Raw genomic sequence first — 25831 nt, forward strand, 5'->3', positions numbered from 1 at the left:
TTGATGCCCAGGAGTAAAGAAGAAGATTTTTAAAGATTGTATTAATTTTGGTGGTTTTAGCCCCACCCCTCAGGCCCCAGGGGGGCAGGGACCATGAAATTCATAATTTTTGGTTCCCTTTACCCGTAGATGTTATATGCTAAATTTGGTCGAAATTGGTTAAGCAGTTTCGTCGAAGAAGCTAACCAGAAGTCTCTGATGAGACTGTAGCTCTACTGGTCTGTTTGTATAACAAAAGAAAAGTAGCACTTGGATTTGAAACTTTGCAACATGCAACAATGAATAGAATTATGTATCTTAATGTAGTCTACTTCTGTGCCAAGTTATATTGAAATCCAATAAAAACTGTAGGAGGAGTAGCGTTTTGAAAGTATTTCAACGGAAATTTCTATTTTTAGTAACCATGACAACACCACTCACCCAAATAAAAAAAACAGAAAGACATATTATGTATCGTAGTGTATTCTAACTGTGTGCCAAATTAGATTGAAATCAGACCAAAATTGTAGGAGGAGTAACGTTTAATGGGAATTTCACAAAAATTTCTATTTTAAGTAACCATGGCAACACTGTCCATCGAATTCAAAAACCAATGCAATAGATTATGTATCTTAGTATAGTCTTCTTGTATGCCTAATTATATTAGAAGCAGACTAAAACTGAAGCAGGAGTAGTGTTTAAAAGGAATTTCACAGAAATTTCTATTTTAAGTAACCATGGCAACACCGTCCATTGAATTCAAAAACCGATGCAATAAATTATGTATCTTAGTATAGTCTTCTTGTATGCCTAATTATATTGAAATCGGACCAAAACTGTAGGAGGAGTAGCGTTTTAAAGGAATTTCACAGAAATTTCTATTTTTAGTAACCATGGCAACACTGTCCAACGAAATCAAAAACCGATGCACTAAATTATGTATCTTAGTGTTGTCTACTTGTAAGCCAAGTTATATTGAAATCGGACCAAAACTGTAGGAGAAGTAGCGTTTTAAAGGAATTTCACAGAAATTTCTATTTTTAGTAACCATGGCAACACCGTCCATTGAAATCAAAAACCGATGCAATAAATTATGTATCTTAATGTAGTCTACTTGTGTGCCAAGTTATATTGAAATCGGACCAAAACTGTAGGAGGAGTAGCGTTTTAAAGGAATTTCACAGAAATTCCTATTTTTAGTAACCATGGCAACACCGTCCATCGAAATCAAAAATTGATGCACTAAATTATGTATCTTAGTGTAGTCTACTTGTGTGCCAAGTTATATTGAAATCGGACCAAAACTGTAGGAGGAGTAGTGTTTTAAAGGAATTTCACAGAAATTCCTATTTTTAGTAACCATGGCAACACCGTCCATCAAAATCAAAAACCGATGCACTAAATTATGTATCTTAGTGTAGTCTACTTGTGTGCCAAGTTATATTGAAATCGGACCAAAACTGTAGGAGGAGTAGCGTTTTAAAGGAATTTCACAGAAATTTCTATTTTTAGTAACCATGGCAACACCGTCCATCGAAATCAAAAACCGATGCACTAAATTATGTATCTTAGTGTAGTCTACTTGTGTGCCAAGTTATATTGAAATCGGACCAAAACTGTAGGAGGAGTAGCGTTTTGAAAAATTGTTTACAGACAGACGGACAGACAGACAGACAGACAGACGGACGGACGCCGGACACCTTACTATCGCATAAGCTCTTCTGGTCTCTGACCAGTAGAGCTAAAAATGATCAAATGTTAACGCACATCGCACGACGACGGACAAAAACGGATAGCAATAGGTCACCAAATAGCAAATCTCTCCAAATAAGAGTGAAGTACAACAAATCCATTGCCGAGTTTTACATATTTCACATGCCAGAGAGTTCATTGGAAAAACTCTCCATTATGGTGTGGTCCAACTGAGTGTACCTATATTGCGTGAAGTAATTCGAATTAAACTCTCCGTTTGAACAGGGCATAAAAGTAGTTTAACTACAGAACACTCTTTGAAACAGTTTAGATATTACATGTTTATATATTACCTGCATAAAGCTTGAGGTAAAAAATATCTCACACATTAGAAAGGTAATGTACCACTTTGACAATTACAGGTTTTGATTTTGAAACTCGTTGTTTTTTAGAGTTTGGTAGGTTCTCACTAAACACATTGTGAATTCCGTTCTGGGGATCTCGCTTGTGGATAACCTGCAGTTATAGTTATAGTTAAAGAGAGGCTAATAAGTTTCTTCAATGTTACATGTTACAGAAAAAACTACTTTTGCTTTCACAAGTGGATCCAAAGATACCTTACAACTGTAGTAGGACAAATGAAATATGTCATCACTATCACAGTGCGACTTTAGCTTCAGATCAAATAGTTCTGTAGAGAAGAAACATCTGCGATGGCATTGTGGGCTTCATAGGTTTCTCCCAACAATTTCTGAACAAGATCGCTGTTTATAGTTTCCGACATCAGCTTTAGAGATCGATGGCTTTTCTTGAAAGCTTCAACGTGTCGATGTATCCTGATACTGTCCCCTCAAAGCCCTTCAAAAGGTTACATTTGGTCAGCTGGTGTAGGAGAACAGGTAAATCAAAATTTTGGATATTATGTCCTATCAAAATGGAATCAGGAAACCATGACAGGAACTTGAGAAAATTTTGGAGTCCTTCAGATGCTGATGTTGACTCTACATTTTTTCCATTGTGTTTCAAAACACCTCCAACATATGTAAGAACTGTTTCATGAAAACCATGGTGAAATAATCTGTGAACACTTTGTAATAGACACTAGATGTAAGGAGGACTCGAAAGTTATTTACTGCTCACATTATAACTTCTTTATACTAACTTGTTGCATCAGATGCAGAAATACTGATGCTGCAGCATGTTGGTTTCTTGTAGACATCAATTTTTTTCTGTACCACAAACGCATGCTCTCTGAGGGATTTCTGAGGACCTGCCTATATTAAAGAAAGGGTTTTAACTTTTAGCACCATCTGCTCAACCATAAAATAAAACTTTTTAAAATAATTGTCGCTAAAAAAAATATGAGAAGGAAAACTTGTTGCCAATATTTGAATTATAAGCTTAACACTTACCTAGTACAGTTGTTTCAAGATCAAAAACTATAAATGAACTGCTTTTTAGGCACACTGACTTCGGCTCCATGCTGATGTCTCTAAGTCAACCGATTCCTCCAGCCCGATCTTTGAACTATATGTTGCACCTACATGTATTATATCAAATATTGTAGTTTCTAAACTAATGAATCAGAATTTATTTTATACTACTTGTTATTATAAATAAAATATTACCTTCGAGTACAGACTGGGTGGCATCTTTTGATGTTCTTTCATTTTTCAACTGCAGGCAGCGTCGTTTAACACTCCTCTAAGCCTACGTCAGCCTTTGTCTTTTTTAATTTTCTGGCTAATTTTGATGTCCATTTTTCTGTAAACCTTCAAAGGGACAGCTTACATCGTCTATTCAGCTGAAATTAACAGCACATTGAATAATTAATAAAATACGCAAAAGTATATCAAGTCTATATAAGTTTACAAGATAGGCAGCCAAAGATATATTGCCGAGTAATACTGTAGATTCCTTATTTTTCGCGAGTACTTATTATCGCGAAATGACTATTTAACGTCAAATCGCGAGAACAATGATTCGCGAGTGGACGGTTGATCAAGTGATTTTACATTGATTTCAGCACAATAAAAATAAAAGCGAGTAATTTTATTTCGCGAGTGGTGATTCTCGCGTAATTACGCGATAATTAATTCCTCGCGTATATTTAGGAATCTACAGTATGTATTCAAATGGCAACAGTTTTCTTAGGAACGCAATACAGTAAAACTTGGGTTATGAAGAACTGTTTTATAAAGAAATCTCAGTTATAAGAATTTTTTCATTAATCTTTTTAGCAACTTTTCCCTATGTTCTTTATATGGATATAAAGAATTTCAGTTACAAAGGAAGTAAAAGTCGAGGTCCCTGTGACTTCCTTACAAATGACTTTTACTGTAAATGTCTGGTTGAACCTAAGTGTTAAATCGAAAATTAAAATGCAAAAAATGGTAACTTTGCAAAAGAAAACAACAATAGCCAAACTTAACAACAACAAAAGAAGGGAAAAAAATGTGTTTGAGAAACACCGATACCCCCGTATGGCAATTTATAGCAAAGGTTTGTTTTTGTTTGTATATTGTTTAACGTCCCTTTCGAGAATTTTTCACTCATATGGAGACGCCACCACTTGCCGGTGGAGAGCTGCAAATTTTGTCCTATACTCGGCACTTACGGCCTTTGAGCAGTGAGGGATCTTTTTCGTGCCAGCACCTACTGCGACACAGGACCTCGGTTTATACGGTCTCATCCGAAGGACTGGTCTCCACGTCCCACAGTGGGATTCGAACCCTCGACGTAAGGATCAACTCCTTACTCCGCGACTCTAGAGCAGACGCTCTAACCACTGCGTCACGCGGGCGACTATAGCAAAGGTTAAACTTTCTCAAATGCAAATCAAATACGTTGGTACCAAAAGTAAGGTCTTCTCTCGAGGAATATACCTGTTTAATATGAGAGCCCTAGCAGCAACCATTGAATAAATATTGAAAAGGTTAAAGTTTTTCAAAAGTTATTCAAACATCAAGGTCAAGGTCAAAATTAATGGTACCTAAGGAATGGCCTTCTCACAAGAAATATACAGGTGAAATATGAAAGATGAAGCACCAATCGTTCAAAAGTTATGACCAAGAATAAAATATATCAAAAGTAGGTCACACTCCAAGGTCATGGTCAATGGATTACAATTGTTGGTATCCAAAGGAAGGTCTTGTTACAAGGAAAAAAACATGTTAAATATGAAAGCCCTAGCAACAACTTTTCAAAAACTGTGTCCAAGGTTAAAGTTTTCGAAAATTAGGTCAAAGTCCAAAGTCAAGGTCAATGTTGTTGGTATCCAAAGGAAGGTCTTGTCACAAGAATTATGTATGTGAAGTATGAAAGTCCTTGCACCAACGGTTCAAAAGTTATGGCCAAGGTTAAAGTTTTCCAAAAGTAAGTCAAACTCCAAGGTCAAGGTCAAAGGGTCCAAGTTGTTGGAATCAAAAAGATGGTCTTGTCACAAGGATTACATATGTGAAGTCTGAAAGCCCTAGCACCAGCCGTTCAAAAGTTATGGCCAATCTTAACGTTTTACAAAAGTTGGTCAAACTCCTAGGTCAAGGTCAAAGTTGTTAGTATCCAAAGGAAGGTCTTGTCACAAGGATAACATATGCTAAGTATGAAAGCCTTAGCACTAACCGTTCAAAAGTTATCGCCAATGTTAAAGTTTTTCAAAAGTAGGTCAAACTCCAAAGTCAAGGTCAAAAGGATCAAATATGGTGGTACCCACAGAAAGGTCTTGTCACAAGGAATACCCATGTGAAAAATGAAAGCCATAGCTCCAACCAATGAAAAGTTATGGGCAATGTTAAAGTTTTTGGCGGACAAACAGACAGACAGACGGACGGACAGGGCAAAAACTATACACCCCCGAATCTTCGATACGGGGGCATAAAAAGAAACAACATATACCAAATTATTTTAAAAACCAGAAGTCTCTGACGAGACTGTAGCTCTACTGGTTTGTACTTATAACAAGGAAGAGAAAAGAAGCACTTGGACTTGAAAAATTGCAACAACAATAAATACAATAATGATCCTTGGTTTAGTCTCTTTTTGTTGCAAGATTTATTGCAATCAGACTCAAACTGTAGGAGGAGTAGCTTTTTTAAAGAATATTACAGAAATTTCAATCTAAGTAACCATGGTAAAACCATTCGTCAAAATCAAAAACCGATACACAGAATTATGTATCTTAGTGTAGTCTACTTATGTGCCAAGTTATATTCAAATCAAACCAAAACTGTAGGAGGAGTAGCGTTTTGAAACTATTTCACAGAAATTTCTATTTTTAGTATCCATGGCAACACCGTTCATCCAAATCAAAAACCGATACGCAGAATTATGTATCTTAGTGTAGTGTACTTGTGTGCCAAGTAATACTGAAATCAGATCAAAACTGTAGGAAGAGTAGCGTTCTGAAAGTATTTCACAGAAATTTCTATTTTTAGTAACCTTGGCAACACCGTTCACCGAAATCATAAACCGATACACAGAATTGTGTATCTAAGTGTAGTGTACTTGTGTGCCAAGTTATATTGAAATCAGACCAAAACTGTAGGAGGAGTAGCATTTTGAAAAATTGTTTTCAGACAGACAGACGGACTCTGACCAGTAGAGCTACAAACGTATACAACTTGGTTAACATTTCCAAACAATTCATTCTACCTCTGTGAGTCGCCCGCGTAGCGCAGTGGTCAGATCGTCTGCTCTAGAGTCCCGTCGTAAGGAGTTAATCCTTACGTCGCGGGTTCGAATCCCACTGTGGGACGTGGAGACCGGTCCTTCGGATAAGACCGTATAAACCGAGGTCCTGTGTCACAGTAGGTACTGGCACGAAAAAGATCCCTCACTGCTCAATGGCCGTAAGTGCCGAGTATAGGACAAAATTTGCAGCTCTCCACCGGCAAGTGGTGGCGTCTCCATATGAGTGAAAAATTCGAGAGAGAGACGTTAAACAACATACAAACAAATCTACCTCTGTGATCTTATTGTAGCCCTCATTCTTTTGACAAACAGTAGCTGAGACGCTTGTTTTTAAACGTTCATTGCGAGGGATGTCTATGCGCCGCCTATCCACTCTCTAGTTGTCAGATGTTTGTGTATCCTTTCTCTGGTAGTCAGTGAAATGTATATTCTGATTTCCAATTCTGAAGATATATACTACACGACTGGTCATTTTTTTTCTCCCGTCTTTCTGGTATTTTGGTGGTAAAATTGATAAAAGTAATGTTTGAGAACAACGGGAACTGATGTAAGTCACCGTGTTGGAAAAATTTCTTCAAAAGTATGCTTACTTGCAATACTAACTGAATGCCAGATACCTAGCAAGCTTCCGTTTTTATTGACACAGCGCGAGCCTACAAGTAAGCACCTGTAAGCCAGTATGTAACGAGTTAATATTCATTGCAAATCCATATTTGTGCGATCTTGTGTTTGTGGATAGATACTTTGGTAGAATAAATTGTGGGTTAAACATGAATTTTAACATCCTTCCAAAAGATGAAGGTTAGATTAAGGCACGATTTAAGAGTATAGTTAAGAAAATCAAAAAGGAAAGGGAAGCGATGGGGTGAGATCCAGCGATTTAAAGGCATAAAAAGGTAATTGAACCTTTAAGGAATATCCATAGGTAAAAAAAAAAAAACCTAGATTTATTTGAATGAGATTTGGGGAAATATGATTATAAGGTTCTTAGGTCAAATGAATAGTTTTAAACAAAGAGATAGAGCCAAATCCTTTTTACTGCAGACACAGGAGTGGGAAAGTGTGTCATTTTTGTTGTAGAAACCTTATAGTAATATGCAGGGCCAACGTTTTGTTTATGAATAGTGATTTTTTTAATGAAATTTTCATTTAATTACAATGTGATCACTCTAAACACATTACTTTAGGTCGGGGAATGTAATTTAAAAAAAAGAGAGATATACACAGGCATGTAGGACATACAGACACAAGAGAATCTAAGCGTATGAGGGTTGAAAGACTGAAGTATTTTATGCCTCTTAAGAGACATTATAGGGTATCGAACTAAATATTTTGATAGATCTCCGTAACATGGCGACAAACAGTTGTTCCAAGTATTGAATTTACCTTCAAAATTGATCAGCCGCGATAGCCATCAATTTACGTTTTCTGTCGTTCAGTTGGGGGGGGGGGGTGAAATTGGATCGAGGCTGGTATAAATGACAACACTCTTGTTACTCTCAGTTTCTTTCTTGTGTTCACCTGTCTATTGTCGATCAGTTAATAACCAGCCAACATTTATTTGTAGGTTCAGCCTTGCCATACAAAGGACCATCTCAATGAGAGAAAATGTTTGTTGTTTAACGTACCTCTCGTGATTTTTTTTACTCAAATGGAGACGCCAACACTTGCCGGTGGTGGGCTGAAAATTTTGACATCTCAGAAAATGATTAAGATTATACGAAGAGTTCAAATTCTCATCAGTAAACAAGTGGATACCATTTTAACTTCAGAGCTCCTGGAAGTTAATAATTAGTTATAATTTATTTATATTATCTAAGTAAAACCGCCAGTGAATTTATAGAGTTAAATATTTGATGAATTTCATCTTCATTGCTGATGTAAAGTGGTTTTAAATGTAGTCTTTTTACGTATTAGAAACTCAATGAGAAAACCATTTACTGTGTTGAAATAGTAAAATCGTGCCCTAGAAATCACAAGTATTCCTTTAAGTAAAGTAAAATATTTAAAGCAACAAATGGCTTGTCTTCAAAGGAATGAACATAATCAATCATACGTATGCTGCAAAGTTAAACAGGTTTCAAACAAAAGAAATTATAACCATGCACGCTGTAACGTTATCATTAATTTGTTAATTCAGATGCCTTGATCGAAAGTAGAAACAGTATTCTAGAAATATATACAATTAATGTGAAAATTTTGCATTATTAGTTTTATTTAAATGTAAATATGACACTAAAAAGAAATCTGAAACGCTTTCTTATTCTTTGGAGTAGTATATTTTATTGTTTTTCAAGTTTGCAAAATGGATTCTCACATTTACAGCATGGATATAGACTTGACCGAAAAATAATCAATGTCTTTGACAACTATAGTATTTTGGATTGTGTCAAAGAATGTCTCAGGACAGCAAGGTGTCAATCTGTAAATTATCACAAAGGAGCAAATATATGTGAAATCAATTATGAAAATAAAGCGACCGGAAGAGATCATTATACCCCAAGTTATGGCTGGATTTATACTAACGCAATCGACTGGATCAGGGTAAAAGTTATACTTTATTTTAAGAGCCATAGATGATCCTTGACTTTCATGAGTTTTTAAACCTCTTGGAATATAAGACTTAGAACAAGAGTATAGAAAGTGGATTTTTTTTGGATAGGTTGTGAATCATGCAAGTTTTTTCTTTGCTAAAGAAAATTAGAGATACCCTCTATTGTAGTTTTTCGTTCATCTGTGATCTGTTCGGTTAAAAAAAATCTGCCTGTATTAAATATGGATTGCTGGAGTGTTAATTGTGTTTCCGGTAGAGCGCTCGCTCCGTGATCGGAAAGTCGTGTGTTCGAATCAAGGCCGCGACTGACCTGAGTCGATAAAAAAAAAAATAGGAAGCATCCCTTCCATCCCCAAGCGCTCGGCACTTTGAAGTGAAAGTTGCGGGTCTTTCGGATGAGATCTTAAAAACCGTAAACTACATGTAAGGGTAGGCGTTGGCACGATAAATAACTCTCACTGCTCCATTGCCCTGAGTGCCGAGTAAATGTCTAAATTTGAAGCCCTTCGACGGTATAGATGAAGGTCTCTACATGAGTGAAAAATTCTCGAACGGGACGTATAACAACAATCAATCATTCGAATTAGTTATTTTATGAAAAAAAAAAATGATTTCCAGTTTTCAAAGCTTGTGTCATTGAAAATATCAATTATGCAGCTTCAAAAAAAAATCTAAAGCTTCATGCATTTTTTACAACCAAAAAAAAAAAAAAAAGAAGAAAAGAAAGACTTAATCATGTTACCGTGTTAAATATTGGTAAATATATAAATATAAATATATTATTAAATTAAATTATATATAAATAGTTTCGCAATATTCAGATTATACAGCGTTCAATACCTAGCTGGCATTCCGAAAAAAATCGAAAATACCCTTTAAGCCCATTACTGTTGTACTTTTCAACTAAACACAAACAAATTGCTTCAAGGGCACTTACAACTCAGTTATGTAACGAGGAATTGGGTCGGTAGGTAGATGGATTTTTTTTCTAGAAAATTTCAACAAACATATTGACGGGATGAGAAAATTCATGAATGAAAAGAAAAAATCGTTTCCTGCAGGTTTGAAAAGTTTTTAGTCGGGTCATTTTTGGAAAGTCGGTCGTGAGAGGGCAAACAAACGATATTTTTAATGATGGCCTTATCCGTCGTTTGATTTTACTGCTGAATTGTTTTAAGAATTTATAGACAAACGACTGTTTTTAATTTTTAACAAAAAAGAATATGTGTAAAAAAAAAAAACAAACAAAAAACAAAATCATTAATGAAATAATGCGACGATCCCATAAATTCATTTCACTAGTAAACCTCGGCGGTGCAATACATGTATATATGTATAATTTTCATTGGAAAATTTGTGCATTCAGTCGGTTTAACTGCCTTTGAATGATTTTCCGTTAACGTTGAAGTCTTATTACATATTTGACTTTTTGCACCCCCCCCTGATGACCACGTGTTTGTCATATAAGGATATTAAAAAAAAAAGTCTGCGTGGCGTAGTAGATATATGTGAGCATTAGCTTTAGAGTATCGGAATAAGAAGTTGGTCCTTACGTCGCGAATTCAAACCCCACTGCGGGACGTGGAGACCGGATTTTTGAATGAGACCGAAAAAACATAGGTCCCGCGACGCAGTGGGTGCTGGCACGAAAAAACTTCGATTCCTCAGTCCTGCTGAGTGCAAGTCTTAATTTGCTGCCTTTCATTTGCATGAGGAAATTTCAAAGACGGATCAAGTGCCTAGGAGGAATAGGCATCCCTGTTGAACAGTCACACTCCTGTGAGCCCTGTACTGTGTATTGATCAGGTGGACGGAAAATTCCGTCCTCAAATTGAATATAAATCAAAAGCCTTACAGTTGTTATGGAACACGTCAAAAGATATGACCTGTTTAACGTCAGTCCGATGTTTGTTGTTGTCAGTTTTCAATAACCGATAATCTGGGTTTTTTTTCTGTATTAATACGCCATTAATTTAAACGATAAATGAAGATAACGAACAGTATTCAATCTAGAAAGTCCAATGAAACGATACAAATTTGGAGCTCAGCAAACACGGGCCTAAATATTTGGAGGTGGGATCAGGCGCTATGGAGGAGTGAGCCTTCTTAGGTCGTTAGAAAGGGAGTTAATGTTGCAGAAGAAATGCATAACGCCCGTTTGTAAATTTTTTTCTGCATTAACTGCAACGTTAATTCCTTTAATTTCAAAGGAAGAAAGACATGTTATCTTTTATATCTATATCATTTAAAGTAGTTAGGACTGAGCAGATTAAACATTGTATTCTTCATATGAATGGCACTGTGTATTTCATTGATGGAAGAGCCACTGCTATGAAATCTGTACAGGTGATATGCTAAGTGTTGTTTGCTGACTGATTAACGGCAATGGTTTTAAAGGAGAACTAGACAGTGGGTGTAAATATATGCAGGACAACATTTGTTTAAATATATCATTTACCAATTTTATTTTACATCTTCACCTTCTAATTCAATTGAAGAAATTTCTTTACCCCAAATACAGCCTATCCCTCGAGACTTATTAAAGTTTCAGTATTGTTAAAAAGTTTTACTGTTTTTTTTTTTTTTTTTTTTTTTTTTTTTAGAAAATGTATAGATTATGCTTTTTTAAAATTTCAGATTGTATAATGCTGAAAGCCGAATCTGCATTATTTCAGCTATGCTTTGGCGTTATTTTTTTTTTATTTACGACGTGAGCATCATGCTTTGGTTTTCAAAAATATAACAGTCTTCCATGTAAAATTCGACATATTTGTCAATTAAAATTTATTTCTCTTAATTTTGTAGGAATTAACAGGTGTGTGTTTAAATTCAAACTGCGGCACAAATGAAACATGCATACCTCTTCCTTCAGGAGATCACAGATGTGCCTTGTCAGGTGCGTAATGATTTTTTTAGTTAATTTTCAAACTCTTGATCGACTCGAAAAAAGTAAGATAATTAACGCTTGAAATATTAATTTTGCATCAAGCCACTGATGCACAGCTTTGAATTAATTATATACATGTAATTAGATATTCCTTGGAAGTATTGACAACACTTGAAAATATTTTTTATGAAGCCTTTGATGAATCGTATGAAGGAGACAATCCAATTTATAAAGTCGCATTCAAATCAATAAAATTCTCCTAGCCAGTCATTATCTATAATTAGGTTAATAAATGAATGCCAATTTGTCTCCTTCAAAGACAATTAGGAGTATCGGTAATTTTTTTTTTCAAAAAGAGAACCAAAAATATACAATGTTGGTACCACCTGGACTGAAGTTCAGTGAAATAAGATGTTATAAACAAAGACAATGCTTGCTAGATTGTGGTGTACCAGTTATATCAGGTGCAGATATGGACAGTTTGGGAAGATGGGATGCCATTGGTATTGAGCGGACGATGGAACTAGAGTGTTTAGGGAACTACGTAAAGATTGGAACAGGGATTCTGAGATGCACAGTTAGTGGACAATGGACGATAGACCTCAGCTGTGGTAATCACTATGTTATTATATGCAAGCTATACGAAAAAAAAGATATACAATGTAGTTTAGACTTAATATTTGATATTACATATAGTTATTGGCGAAAAGATGATCTTTTGATTCACCAACCCCTCTTCCCGCCTAATTTCAAAAAGTTATAAGAATGGCTATTAAGCTATGTAACACATGCATCAATATTAGCACAAAATGCCGCTCGCTCTGCAATTCTTGAAGCAATATCGGTGGGAGAGAAGTTTCATACTGTGCTGAGTTTTGATCCAAATTACTTTTTTTCTGCAGTTTTTCTCTGTGCCCAAATGTTCCATTATACTACAAACTTAAGTTAAATGTATTCTATACCTGTGGTACTTTTCTTTTACTCGAATTCTCGTAATAACCATAAACCCAAAGCAAAGGGATCGCCGACTTACTCCAACGAAATGAAGGGAAGTACTTATAGTTAAGGACCTTCAGCTGAAAAAATACTTGTCATTCAATTTTTTTTCCTTATTTTGTATATTTCTAATTAAGTATGTCCCACATATCTTAAAGCAGTTATATCATTAGGTTTCTTACCTTATTTTAGAGATACTGATTGACTAATACTATATACTACATTATCTAAGTGGAGTCTTAGATCTCCATGTTTTTGGGCCCATCCCTCTTTCCACAATGCGGATATTTTCAGCATAGATAAAAAATATGTAAGTGGACATGCATGTTTTAAAATATTTCAGAGTATGAATAGGGTTTAAAATTCGAAAAAGCAAGTTTCTTCTATCACACTGCATCTAGATAGGGAAAATTACGTACTATTTAAGACAACTTAAACAACAAAAAACTTAATTTGAAAAAAAATTCTATCATTCAATATTTTTAGCTCACCTGAGCTGAAAACTCAAGTGAGCTTTTCTGATCACCTGTTGTCCGTCGTCCGTCCGTCTGTCTGTCTGTCTCTCCGTTTGTAAACTTTTCACATTTTCAACTTCTTCTCAAAAACCATTGAGCAAATTTTAATCCTTGGGTGAAAGGGAGTAAAAATTGTTAAAATGAAGGGCCAACCCCCCTTACAAGGGGAGATAATCAAGAAAAGACAAAAATAGGTGGGGGTCATTAAAAATCTTCTTCTCAAGAACCACAGGGCTAGAAAAGCTGAAACTTATGTGAAAGCATCCTTGGGTAGTTTAGATTCCAAATTATTCAAATCATGGCCCCCGGGGGTTGGGCAAGGCCACAATAGGGAATCAAAGTTTTACATTAAAAAATATAGGCAAAATCTTTAAAAACCTTCTCTTCTCAAAAACCACTGGGCCAGAAAAGCTGAAACTTTTGTGGAAGCATCTTTGGGTAATGTAGATTCTAAATTGTTCAAATCGTGGCCCCCTTGGGTAGGGCGGGGCCAAAATAGGGAATTAAATGTTTACATTGAAATATATAAGCAAAATCTTTAAAAATCTTCTCAAGAACCACTGGGCCAGAAAAGCTGAAACCTATGTGGTAGCATCCTTGCGTAGTGTAGATTCTAAATTTTTCAAATCATGACCCCCAGTGGTAGGGCGGGGCAACAATAGGGAATCAAAGTTTTACATTGAAATATGTAGGCAAAATATTTGAAAATCTTCTGATGAAGAACCACTGGGCCAGAAAAGCTGAAATGTACATAGAAACATCCTTGCATTGGGTAATGTAGATTCTAAATTGTTCAAATCATGACCCCCGGGGATAGGGCGGGGCCGCAATAAGTATTACAAGGGGGGGGGGGTCTGGTGAAGAACAGCAGGGCTCAGGGGAGCGTTGTGGCCCATGGGCCTCTTGTTTTATTTTACGTTGAAATGCAAGAGATTAACTGTCAAAATTTCGAATGGTCAAGCTGACCCTAATTTTGCACAGGATTTCATTAAAGAAGACATAAGCATGACAATTGATTATGACCTGTTTTTACGTAATAATACCGCCCGTGTATTCAACAGGTATGATCTTGCTGTATTAACAGATCTTGTATGACGTCACCAACTTGTTTGACGCACAGTTTAGGGAAACAGAGGGGTGGATCAATCTTTTCACAATTTGTTAAATTAATGTTTATAAGAATGTTTAACTTTTTTTTATTTTTATTTTTTTTTATTTCTTTTATATAAGATGGTAATTAAAGTAGAACAAATTGTCCAAAATTTTATACAAGAACGATGGTTTACACGTTTTGCACTTATATAAACAGGGACTATGACGTAGTTAAACAGAGTCATGTGACCATGTGTCCTTCATCCCCTTAAGGGTTTTAGTTGCATATCTGTCCTTTTCGACTTCTTTATGGAGGAGACACTAATGTCATGTCTCTAGAAATGAGAATGTAACCAACCTTGATGTCCTGTGATGCCATAACCAAGACCGTCCAAATATCTAGTTAATAACATGTATAAACTGGCGGTATAGAGTTAATAATGAATATGTATCCATTTTTTAAAAGAATACGTACCTAATATTATATTTAAAAAAAACGTTCGTCTATATGGTTGCACCTTTAACATATTTTACAAATAAATCTTTCCTTTGCAGGATGGCACACGTTTGAGAATCATCTCTACTTGTTCTTTCCTGTTTTAACAACGTGGGAACTTGCTAAGGTTTATAGCTACTTATATAATGTTGTATTATCAAAAGAATCAAGTTATATTTATTATAATTGTGAGCTTAAGACAATTCGAAGGACATTTAATTAATGTAAGCCGGTTTATGATATGTGCTACATTTCTTCTATGCAAATTTAAGTAACGTATCACAAACTAGTATAAATTCTACCATAAAATTTTCACACTAAGACAAACTTCATTAGTAAGAAGCGTCTAAAATTTGTTAGGGCTCTTAATAAAATCTGCCTACTGTGACACATTTATGTGACTTACTCACCTGGAAGACTGAAGAAACAATCATTTGTGCTAAAATTTAGGAAAATAAACCTAAGTTACATACATATAAGATATATTTATGAATTTTAATGAATGCAGTTATGTTGATGTTTAGACACAGTGTATGGACAGTGCAGCGTATTTGGTAGAAATCGAATCGTGGAAGGAGAACAAATGGATTCGTAACCTTATGTACGGTATGTTCTTTTAATCGAGTGTTTTTGTTTTATCATTAGCTGAATAAATTAATTTTTTTTTTAATTATAAATGGCTTTAATTTTAAAACTGGAATTAAATAGTATTGCCAACTATTTAACTAAAAAATTCGTATCGGTTGGGGCGTTAGATTGAGGTACATGGTTTTAGCTTATATTTAATGCAATTGTCCATAATGTTCAGTTTTATAAAAATAAAGGACATGCATTATTATCTATTCTACTACGATTATTGCCGAGATCAAAGAAATGCTGTGGACATTATTCTCCAATAAATCACGAACGTCATCAAAAATTATCAGATCAGAAACACATGTCAAATCTGTACAGTTGAAATAAATATTTCACTGTATAATCTAATACTTATTTAGACCACATCGATGTGTCGTCTTCCCCAGTCTAAACGTGTGTATTGCCTGAAACAGCTGATAAACATCTGTTTTTAAAGCTAAGTGGGGCTGTTCTACGGACCTCCCCACAACATTTACACTCCCGTGATTTTACTGATAAATCAATGAAATAGACAACTGGTTTAGTTATTTTTCACTCATAAAAATTAATCAATATATGTTACAAGCAAATTTATAAATAATTAAAGGATATTTTTAATCCAACGAAAGCTGAAATCGTCTGCATTTTATGCAATCGATTGACCCTCTGGTGTTAAATGGAACAGCGAAATTGCGACATGGTGATCTCATTCGTTTCTCTTTTGAGAAAAAGATCAACTGTATTTTAAAGCCGTTAGTAGAATAGAAATAAAGTCCTTGTTGTCGTGAATGATGCAGGATAACCTCCGAGGTCGAGAAATGTTGTCTGAAATATAAAAGCCTCGGCTAACGCCTCGGCTTTTATATTTCAGACAACATTTCTCGACCTCGGAGGTTATCCTGCAACATTCACGATAACGCAGACTTTATTTCTTAAATAATTCCAATCTTAATTTTATTTATTGATTTCCTGTGTTTTGATTGGACGAGAGCAAATTCAACAAAAAGTTTACACATCGATAAATCTCTAAACCAGAACCACTTTCTTGGCCTACATGTAGCTTTTATTAAAAAAAAAAAGAAAGAAAGAAAGAAAAAAATCGTTACTTTTAGTCTGTTTTAGCTAAAACGATTACAGAAACTTTAAATTATATAAAAACAATACTGACAACATAAAGGACTGACAGACGGGAATGTTATGTTTATGTCACTGTCAGATCTTGAGTTAAATCTCTCATAGGATATTATCGTCGTTCTTAATGCTAAGCAAATCAGCTCAGTTCTCGGTAGCTGATAGGAAAGAGAAACGTACCTCAGACTCTTGCCTTACTAGCATCAAATTCATATTTCTACATCCTATATTCTGTTCCGTCTTTAAACAAATCAGAACAAATCAAGGCTGTTGTTGGTATGCTACTTTCATTTTAGAGCGTCTGTCGATAATGTCAACATGGTCAAGGACGAATTCTTCTGAAGTCTACCTGTATTTACCATATTCGTTGACTTAAGCAATATTCGAAGAGTTTTTATGTTTGTTTTATTGAATATTTTGATAATTTAAGTTAAACTTTATCGATGTTCATCTCGATTACGTTTCATTTCATTTCATTTCATTAAATATTCTGTTGTGAGGATTTAGGAGCAGAAAGATTTTGGACTTGTGTCGGTGATATAGTAGCAATTCTATGAAACTGGACAAATAAAGCATTTTTACTGTATTGACGATATGAATTTGTTATAGCTGTAATTTCTCTATCTTGTTCTCACTGTCACGGTATCTCATTCAATAGAGCGCTCGCTCCGTGATCGGAAGGCCGTGTGTTCGAATCACGGCCGCCACTGACCGAAGTCGATAAAAAATAGGTAGGAACTGTTCCTTTGCCAAGCGCTCAGCACTTTGAAGTGAAAGTTGCGGGTCCTTTGGATGAGACTTTAAAAACTGAGGCCCCGTGTCAAGGCAGGCGTTGGCACGATGGGGTACCCTCAATGCTCAATGACCCAGAGTTCCGAGTAAAGGTCTAAATTTGAAGCCCTTCACCGGTATCGTTCCGTCTCTATATGAGTGAAAAATTCTCGAACGAGACGTAAAACGTCAGTCAATCATTCTATTTTGTTTAATACTACATCACTTTTTTCATACTTATTGTTAGACCATTATTTACACACTGAATTGTCGACGGATTTTTCCGTTATTTCCCGATCATGACAAGGAGCACACGGCGGGTGTGACCGCTCGGCGGGGGATGCTCACTCCTCCGTGGCACCTGATCCCACCTCTGATGTCTTAGAGGTCCGTGCAATATGGCCGCCGCCATTACATCTATAGCACTGTTTCTTGTCATTCTTATCACTGAACTTTAAATGTCTGTTTTTCACACGTAGTCTATTTTCAACCCCAGTCACAGTCCTGTTCCTACTCTGTAATTCTGAGCATCTTTAGCTGCGGCTTCCATAGCAATACTGATTTCTATTGCATTTTCATAAGACAGTATTTTTCTGACAGCAAACGTTTCTGAATCTGAGTACTTCTTACACAACATACTAATCTGTCTCTCAGTTTTTAATTAAGTATTGCATTAAAATCACACTGAATCGAAAGTATCTTTAACTGTGCGATATATTCAGCAATAGTCTCCCCTCCTTCTGACCTCTTTTATCAAGTTCTGCCGTTTTAATAGGTTTAGGGGATAAATGACTATTTAGAAGTCTTACCACTTCTTCATACGACTTTGTCGCTAGCTTGTCGAGAAATGTCAGATCACGAAGCAGTGCATACAGCTTTCCACTTATCAGACACTATAAAGATGAATACCTTCTTTCCAGCGTCGATTTCGTTTACCTCGAAATATTGTTCAAAACGTTAAACGTAACACTCCCATGATTCGAGCGTCTCATCAAAAGGGTTAATTTTGCCGATCAATCCAAGCGCCGCCATATCCTTGCGAATTATCACCACAGATCCATTTTTACAGAACAAGTTATAGTCGCCCGCGTGGCGCAGTGGTTAGAGCGTCTGCTCTAGAGTCGCAAAATTTGCAGCTCTCCAACGGCAAGTGGTGGCGTCTCTAGCTGCAGAACTGTAGCTCTCTGCTTTAGAAAATTCGGACAGATAAAGCAGAGAGCTACAGATCCAAGCGTTGTAAAAACCTCCGATTTACACCGCCGCTTTTTTGTCGCTCGCTTCAGCTATTATTTCTTGAATTTTATGCTTTCCCCCGCTTTAAGAATGGTATCCGATAATTAACCATATATTTAACTCCTATTCCTGATATTTTAATTTACCTGTCAACGGTTCCAAACGGCCTTATGTGGTTTTAGAGTATCAGTTAAAAAATTCCCTTTCTTTCCGACGTCCATGTTGGTGTCATCCTAAAATAACACGCCCGAGTTATATTTATCTAATACTTTTTTTTTAAATACATGTATTGTCTTCTTTTTAGACAATATACACGATATCTGAATTTTTTATTTACATTTTCTCGGCAATAGTATGTTCCCTGAAAGACCCCAACATGGCCGTCGACGGAAGGGAATTTTTTAAACCGACATTTCAAAACCATAAAGGGATGTTTGGGACCGCTGAAAGGTAAATAAAGTATTTAGAATAGGAGTTAAATATATGGTTAATTATCGGATACCATTCTTAAAGCGGGGAAAGCATAAAATTCAAGAAGTAATAGCTGAGGTGAGCGACAAAAAAGCGTTGGCGTAAATCGAAGGTTTTTACAACGCTTGGATCTGTAGCTCTCTGCTTTATCTGTCCGAATTTTCTCAAGCAGAGAGCTACAGTTCTGCAGCTATGGCGTCTCCATATGAGTGAATAATTCTCGAGAGGGACGTTAAACGACATACGAACGAACAAACAGAACGAGTTATAAGATCGGACAAGAATGAAACTGTTGCAAGGCTTCAATAGTTTACCTCGTTGCCAATTTGTTGTGTGTGCTCTATTTCAGCATGAGCACATGGTTAAAAACAACGTAATCGTTAACTGACTACTATTTATTCTACAGTCATGTAATTGATAACGCACAATAACATCTAGCAGATAAATCTATACATATGCAAATATAAATTCTGGTTGTAACATTTTACATGGGAATTAAGAGAACTTTATTTAAGTAAATATTTTCAAGAACGACAGAATATCTTGTAGTATCAATAGTCTTGTCATCTTATCATAGTACATGTAGTTAATAAGTCGGTTAAACCATTATGGGAGCTAGGGGTTTGTGCAGTCATGCCAACCTAAATGCGTAATAAAATGCTCCCTTGCCTACTGTTCGGTACCATTAAAGTAAAAGTTGCATTTTTTTTTTGTCCTGAAGATACTTTAAAAACTAAAGTTTGGCATGTGTTTGCATACTTCTAAACCCCTTTGCAATGTTCGTAAAACAGCATCATAATTGGGGTGGGACGAGACTATTGACTAGAAGTTGTCTTAGAAATATAGAGGGAAAAATCTCCTGATTATGGTTGAAGAATTGTAGAGTAGTTATGCATATAACATTTCGTGGTAAACATGAAGTCGTCTCTTTATATCTAAAAACAAGGAAAATTACCCTATCCCCACACCCATGCAATTAGCGATTTTACAGTAAATGAAACATAGTTGAGCGTCATGACCCATGAATTTCTTTTACTTTACGTACATTTACGTAAAAAAAACTCTACTCAGGGCTTTACTAACGTGATGTAATTTGTTATCTTGTACAGATTATTGTTTAAAAAACGCCGAGTGGTGTCACGTCTGGATTGGTGCCAGCGACAATGCAAAGGAAAGCATATTCACCTGGAGCCGAAATGGCAACCCAGTCACCTTCACAAACTGGGCGTACGGTCAGCCAGATAATGCAGGCCGAGCGGAACATTGCGCTCATCTTTATCGGAATGGTCAATGGAACGACGCACCCTGTCATGTTTCACTCTCTTTTGTTTGTGAAAAGAACTTGAGTTGAATTTCAACAGGTATTGAGGTATATTTACATCCACTGAATATTATTTCCTTTATTTCTTATGAAAACCATTGCCATTAATCAGTCCATAAACAACACTAAGCAAGCCACCTGCATAGATTTCTTGAGCAACGGCTGTTCCATCAATTATGCATACAATGACATCCATATCTATACTACAATAATTAACATATTTAATTTACGTTGAATGTTTTTTTTTAAAATAAAATTAATATAAACAATAAAATGTCATTCTTTGTTTGTTACTACGGGAATTAACGTCGCAGCTATTGCAGAAAAGAATTCACATAACCCGCTTACCCGGGTTGTGTATTTTTTCTGCAACATCTTCGACATTAATTCCCGTACTAACAACGAAAAGAAAGCATTTTATTGTTAAGCATCAAAATGGGCCGGAAAATGACTGTCACCGATTTTGTTGACACTTGGTAAATTAATTACATAATAAGTCCATTTTATAAAAACATTATTGGAAATGAGGAGTAAGTCTTGTTTCCAAACAGGTCATGTATTTTCGCACATTGGTGGAAAATACAAATAAATGTTACAGACCCGTTTACTTTTACGATTTCGCCGTATTTTGTACGGATTTGGAGTCCAAAATACGTCTCACGTTTTGCTATTATGAAAATACGGAAATCTGCTCGTTTGGATTTTAGCAGTTAGATTTCGTTATGATCTGTCTCAGTTTGACGTTTTTTTTTTTTTATTTCAAAAAAGGGAAAGATTTCAAACACGTCAGTGATGTCGGGTTGCGAAAACGCGATGGTTTAAATATGACAGAAGCCGCTCGAAAGAAAGCAAGGTGCTATGTTTTTACTTCTTATTAAACCATGTTTTGGTAATCAGAAATGTAGTTGTTCTCTAGTAATATATGTACAATCGATGGAAAGTGAAATATTACTGGCAAATGTCAAATCTAACTGACAAATCTAATAAAACATACTGAGAGACAACAATATGGGTAAACAGGTCTGATGTTATTTCACCATAGCAATGTATATGTAAATAATAAAGGTGAATATTATAAAGATTTTCCTTAAAATAATTTGTATTTTCTATACATTGATTGTTGTTTAACGTCCCTCTCGAGAATTTTTCACTCATATGGAGACGCCACCACTTGCCGGTGGAGGGCTACAAATTCTGACTTATACTCGGCACTTAGGGTCATTGAGCAGTGAGGGATCTTTTTCGTGCCAGCGCCTACTGCGGCACGGGACCTTGGTTTATACGGTCTCATCCGAAGGACCGGTCTCCACGTCCCGCAGTGGGATTCGAACACGCGACGTAAGGATCAACCCCTTACTCCGCGACTCAAGAGCAGACGCTCTAACCACTGTGCCACGCGGGTGACATATTTTCTATTCAAGAAAATAGCAAAAACAATATTGGACCTGCCAATAAATGCCAAATAATGTTTAAAAATGCTTTTAAAAAGGGGGAGGGACATAACAGTATGCAGAAAAACGGTCACTGGTGGAATGTTTTGATGCTCTAATTTTTAACCTAAACAATAATGAAGAACATTAAAAAAATGAGAGGTATTATTTAATTTGAGGAAATAGATTGCAAAGTTTATAATATTTATGCTTATTGATCAAGGCCATTTTTTTAATTTCTAATTATTGGGTGTGGGGGTAAGGGTTCTCTTTTTTTTTATATTTTAAAGCTCTTTTTGAATGAAATTTAAGGAATTCATTTTTGATCATTTTGTTTTTATCCCTGTAAACCAAAAATGTTATGTGTCATTGTAAAGTTGAAGTTGCTTTAGTTTTTATAGTTTAAGGAAGAAGATTAAAATAAACATAATTCGCATGTAAGATGCACCATATAGAAGATGTACATGTAGAACACTTAATCCAAAAAGTTCATCGTAGCCTTATAAGAACTGGTGAGCTTATTACCAAAACTGAGTAATTTAGTAGTTTCTTTGATAATTAATTAACAGTGGTTGTGATACATGTACATCCTACATATTTTTTATCTCCTGAATGAAAGGGCTGGGATATTAATTTTAATTAGTTTCAAATATTCTTCCAGGGAAGATTTGATTTTGTTTAAAATGTGAAGAAAAAGGATGGGGGATAGCACAGAATTGATCTCATTGCGTATGACTTTAATATGAAGGAAGGGGGGGGGGGGGTTACTGATATTTTATACAAGCATTTATGGACATTTGGCTCTTGTACAGTTTTTAGGTTCTTTGTGAATATCGGTAATAAATGAACTATATGGGTTTTTTTGTAGGAACGATTAAAGAGTTGTTGGAATACTGTTTGGAAATGAGATGATGAGCTTGTGATGATTTTACAAAGAAATATTCAAACCCAGATAAATATGCACCGACATCATTATGTGATGGCACAAGAAAAACCCTCTAAAATGCCGAATGAGGACCGGGAGATATTTTGTCGGATATTAAAGATTCATAAAAGGAAAGTTTCCTAAATGTTAGGACATTATGCACACATTGAATTGTTGACGGATTTTTCCGTTATTTACCGATCATGACAAGGAGCACACGGCGGGCGTGACCGGTTGGCAGGGAATGCTCACTCCTCCATGGCACGTGATCCCACCTCTATTTTTGGAGCTCTGTGTTTGTTCTGCTCCCAATTGGTATTGTTTTAATGGACTTTGAGCTTGAATACTGTTCGTTATCTCCATATTTCATTCCTCTTCTTGAAGTTATGCAACCAATAAGCATAATAGTGATGCTGCTTGATAGAAATGAACAATGATATAATTGTATTGGAAATACATGTTGGTATTTCATTTGGACACTTAAACAAATTTTTTACTCAATGAAATTTCACGATTTGTATCCTAAAGTAATAGATGATTTTATAAGTTTGTGAGAAGTATTCATCCTAGTCTGTTATGCAGGTGGATTCTTTTGAACTTAATATTTTGCTTGCCAAGTTCAAGAAGTCATAACCAGAAAGTTTGGACAATGATGTTTTGTTATTTTATCCTGTAGTTCTGTTATTATATGCTGTAGCTCTGTAATTATATATTGTTTTTTTGTAAAATGTGAAGGTTTTGTTATTATTTGCTGTACTCCAGTTATTATATGCTGTACTTCTGTTTTTATATGCTGTAATTGTTATTTATGCTGTTGTTCTTACATCATTTACTTTCATCTGTTACTGTATGCTGTAGTCCTGTTAATATATGTTATATTTCTAATATTATATGCTGAAACTATGTTATTATATTCTATAATTCTGTTATTTAAGCTGTAGTTCTGTTAATATATGCTTCTGTTGTTTTATGCTGTGTTTTTATATTCTTTTTTTTTTCATTTTATGTCCTGTGGAGGGTGAGTCAAGGGTGATTTTCTAAAATAACTTTTAGATTTTGAGAGGTAAAACGGGCGTTTAATTGTGCTTCTTTGTTTGCAGACTTGATTTTATATTCCTATGTAGCAGAATGTATTCAATATCTTCTATATGAGAAGAGGAAAATACTTGCTGAGGTCTTCAATTCGATATTCATATTCATGTATATTGACAGTGTTTTATCAATTAAAAATAGTTATTTTCATAATAAGGTTGACTCTACATATCCCTGTGAACTTGCCATAAAAGAAAACACAGAGTATGCCCGTGAAATATGGAGATAACGAACAGTATTCAAGCTCAAAGTCCATTAAAACAATACAACTCGGGAGCAGAGCATACTCGGACCACTAAAACATCAAAGGTGGGATCAGGAGCCATTGAGGAATGAGCATTCCCTGCCGACTGGTCACAACCGCCGTGTGCTCCCTGTCATCATCGGTAAATAACGAAGAAATCCGTCGACAATTCAGTGTGTAAAGAATGGCCTAACAATAAATCTGAAAAACGTCAGGAAGCATATGACTTAATGATAGATTATATTTGCTGACAAGGTCATTGCATCGACCATAGAACTTACGAAATGATGACTTTAAACGAGACTGTTGATATTCTTGTTTCACAACTTGTTTGTCAGTAACTTACCTCGTTTAAGGAATTGTTCATACGTAGAGCTTGCTCTTGCGTATCGAATCAACAGAGAGATATACACTCCATATGCAGGTGATGAAGGTATATTGCTGCATAAGTAAGGGAAGTTGACGATTGAAAAGTTTAAGTCATGACTTTTTTCATGAATTTCTATTAACGTCCAAATATGAAACAGATGCGTCAGACACGGTGGTATCTTTTACTTCAAGCTCACTGGGATATACCATGTCGACATATGGATGGAAATAACTATTGTTAATTGATAATACGCCGTCGATATATTGCAGTGCCGAGTTGAAGGCCACAACAAGGTATTTCTTTTTCTCATAAGATTTTAAATAAATTTTGCTTCATATAAATACAAAAATAGGTCTGCTAACAACGGAGCGCAATAGGTACCCATGAGAATTCCACCAGATTGTTGGAAGAACAACATGGATATTGTCAGTCAGAAACTCAAGCATCTTTTTTTTTATATCAACTTAGGGGTAATTGTGTGTACAATCAGAATGTTTTTGAAAAAAATAATTTTGCAAGAAGACCAATGACAAGGTAAGTAAATTTACGAGTTCCATTTTTATTGAAAAAAGCAACTGTCAATGATGTCAAAAAGCCTGGACTTTAAGTAATCGGGGGGAATGGTTGTATATAGAGTTGAAAAGTCGTGTAAGTTTTTATGCTATTGATTTTGGTCATTTCTTTTAATTTCAAATTTTTCAAAAGTTCTCTGGAAGTTTTAAGTATCCACAACTGATTTACACCACTTGTCGAATATACACCACTTCTCCAATATATTGATGCACAGTGCCTCTGATGTTTCTCCTTCGCTTCTGTTAATATGTTAGTGAGGATTAAAGAAAGAGACTTGGTAGAACGTTTACTGGTATGTAAGGAAATTTATAAAGTTTCGGAATCCAATATAGATATGGTAATTCAAATTCATTCTGGTTGTTGGGAATATTAAAAATATACAAAACTGACATATGATTTTGAAGAATTTTCTCATTAGAAAGGGGGCTATGGATATAAGTTGGACTGCCACTTGTAGAATTAAATCCCACTAATTTCAAAAAAAAAAAAGTGAAAATAATGAGCCTTACAAATTCATATTCGGATGTTTAACTGTTTATAGACGATAAAGGCCAATTAACAACTAAATTGTATGACAACAGAGATGACTTTAGCTTTTCTAGCGTCAACTCTATTTAAAATAATCCGCTATCACTTGCTTGTGGTGTTTATGTCCCCCAACCTACTCGCTACTCAAGAGCTTGCTCTCAGTACTGATAAGTTGATGTTACATGGATTTAAACAACCTCTATTATAATCGTCATTTCGTACCGTCT

At 35.5% G+C, this 25831-nt stretch overlaps 1 protein-coding gene and 1 long non-coding RNA gene across 2 annotated transcripts; one reads left to right on the forward strand and one right to left on the reverse strand.

Annotated features, from left to right (window-relative positions):
- Positions 1-2048: 2048 nt before the first annotated feature.
- Positions 2049-3480, reverse strand: LOC133180226 (uncharacterized). Its single transcript, XR_009720283.1, has 4 exons — positions 3300-3480; positions 3084-3211; positions 2834-2945; positions 2049-2720 (listed from the first exon to the last, which is right to left on the reverse strand). It is a non-coding gene; the product is annotated as an uncharacterized LOC133180226 (long non-coding RNA).
- Positions 3481-8589: 5109 nt separating this feature from the next.
- On the forward strand, positions 8590-15495 carry LOC133180163 (uncharacterized). The gene is made up of 4 exons (XM_061314734.1): positions 8590-8904; positions 11720-11810; positions 12242-12412; positions 15425-15495. Exons 1-4 carry the CDS (start codon positions 8590-8592, stop codon positions 15493-15495), a joined length of 648 nt encoding a protein of 215 aa, XP_061170718.1.
- The last annotated feature ends 10336 nt before the right edge of the window (positions 15496-25831 follow it).

Source organism: Saccostrea echinata, unplaced genomic scaffold (assembly GCF_033153115.1).
Source record: "Saccostrea echinata isolate AGI-Se365-2 ecotype Australia unplaced genomic scaffold, CSIRO_AGI_Sech_v1 ptg000006l, whole genome shotgun sequence".
Classification (NCBI taxonomy): domain Eukaryota; kingdom Metazoa; phylum Mollusca; class Bivalvia; order Ostreida; family Ostreidae; genus Saccostrea; species Saccostrea echinata.

Excerpts from the sequence above, each read along its gene's own strand:
- LOC133180163 (XM_061314734.1), top strand. The coding sequence starts at position 8,590 with ATGACACTAAAAAGAAATCTGAAACGCTTTCTTATTCTTTGGAGTAGT. Across the intron at positions 11,811-12,241 it reads TCACAGATGTGCCTTGTCAG|ATTGTGGTGTACCAGTTATA; the intron begins GTGCGTAATGAT and ends AATGCTTGCTAG. Across the intron at positions 12,413-15,424 it reads GACGATAGACCTCAGCTGTG|ACACAGTGTATGGACAGTGC; the intron begins GTAATCACTATG and ends GTTGATGTTTAG.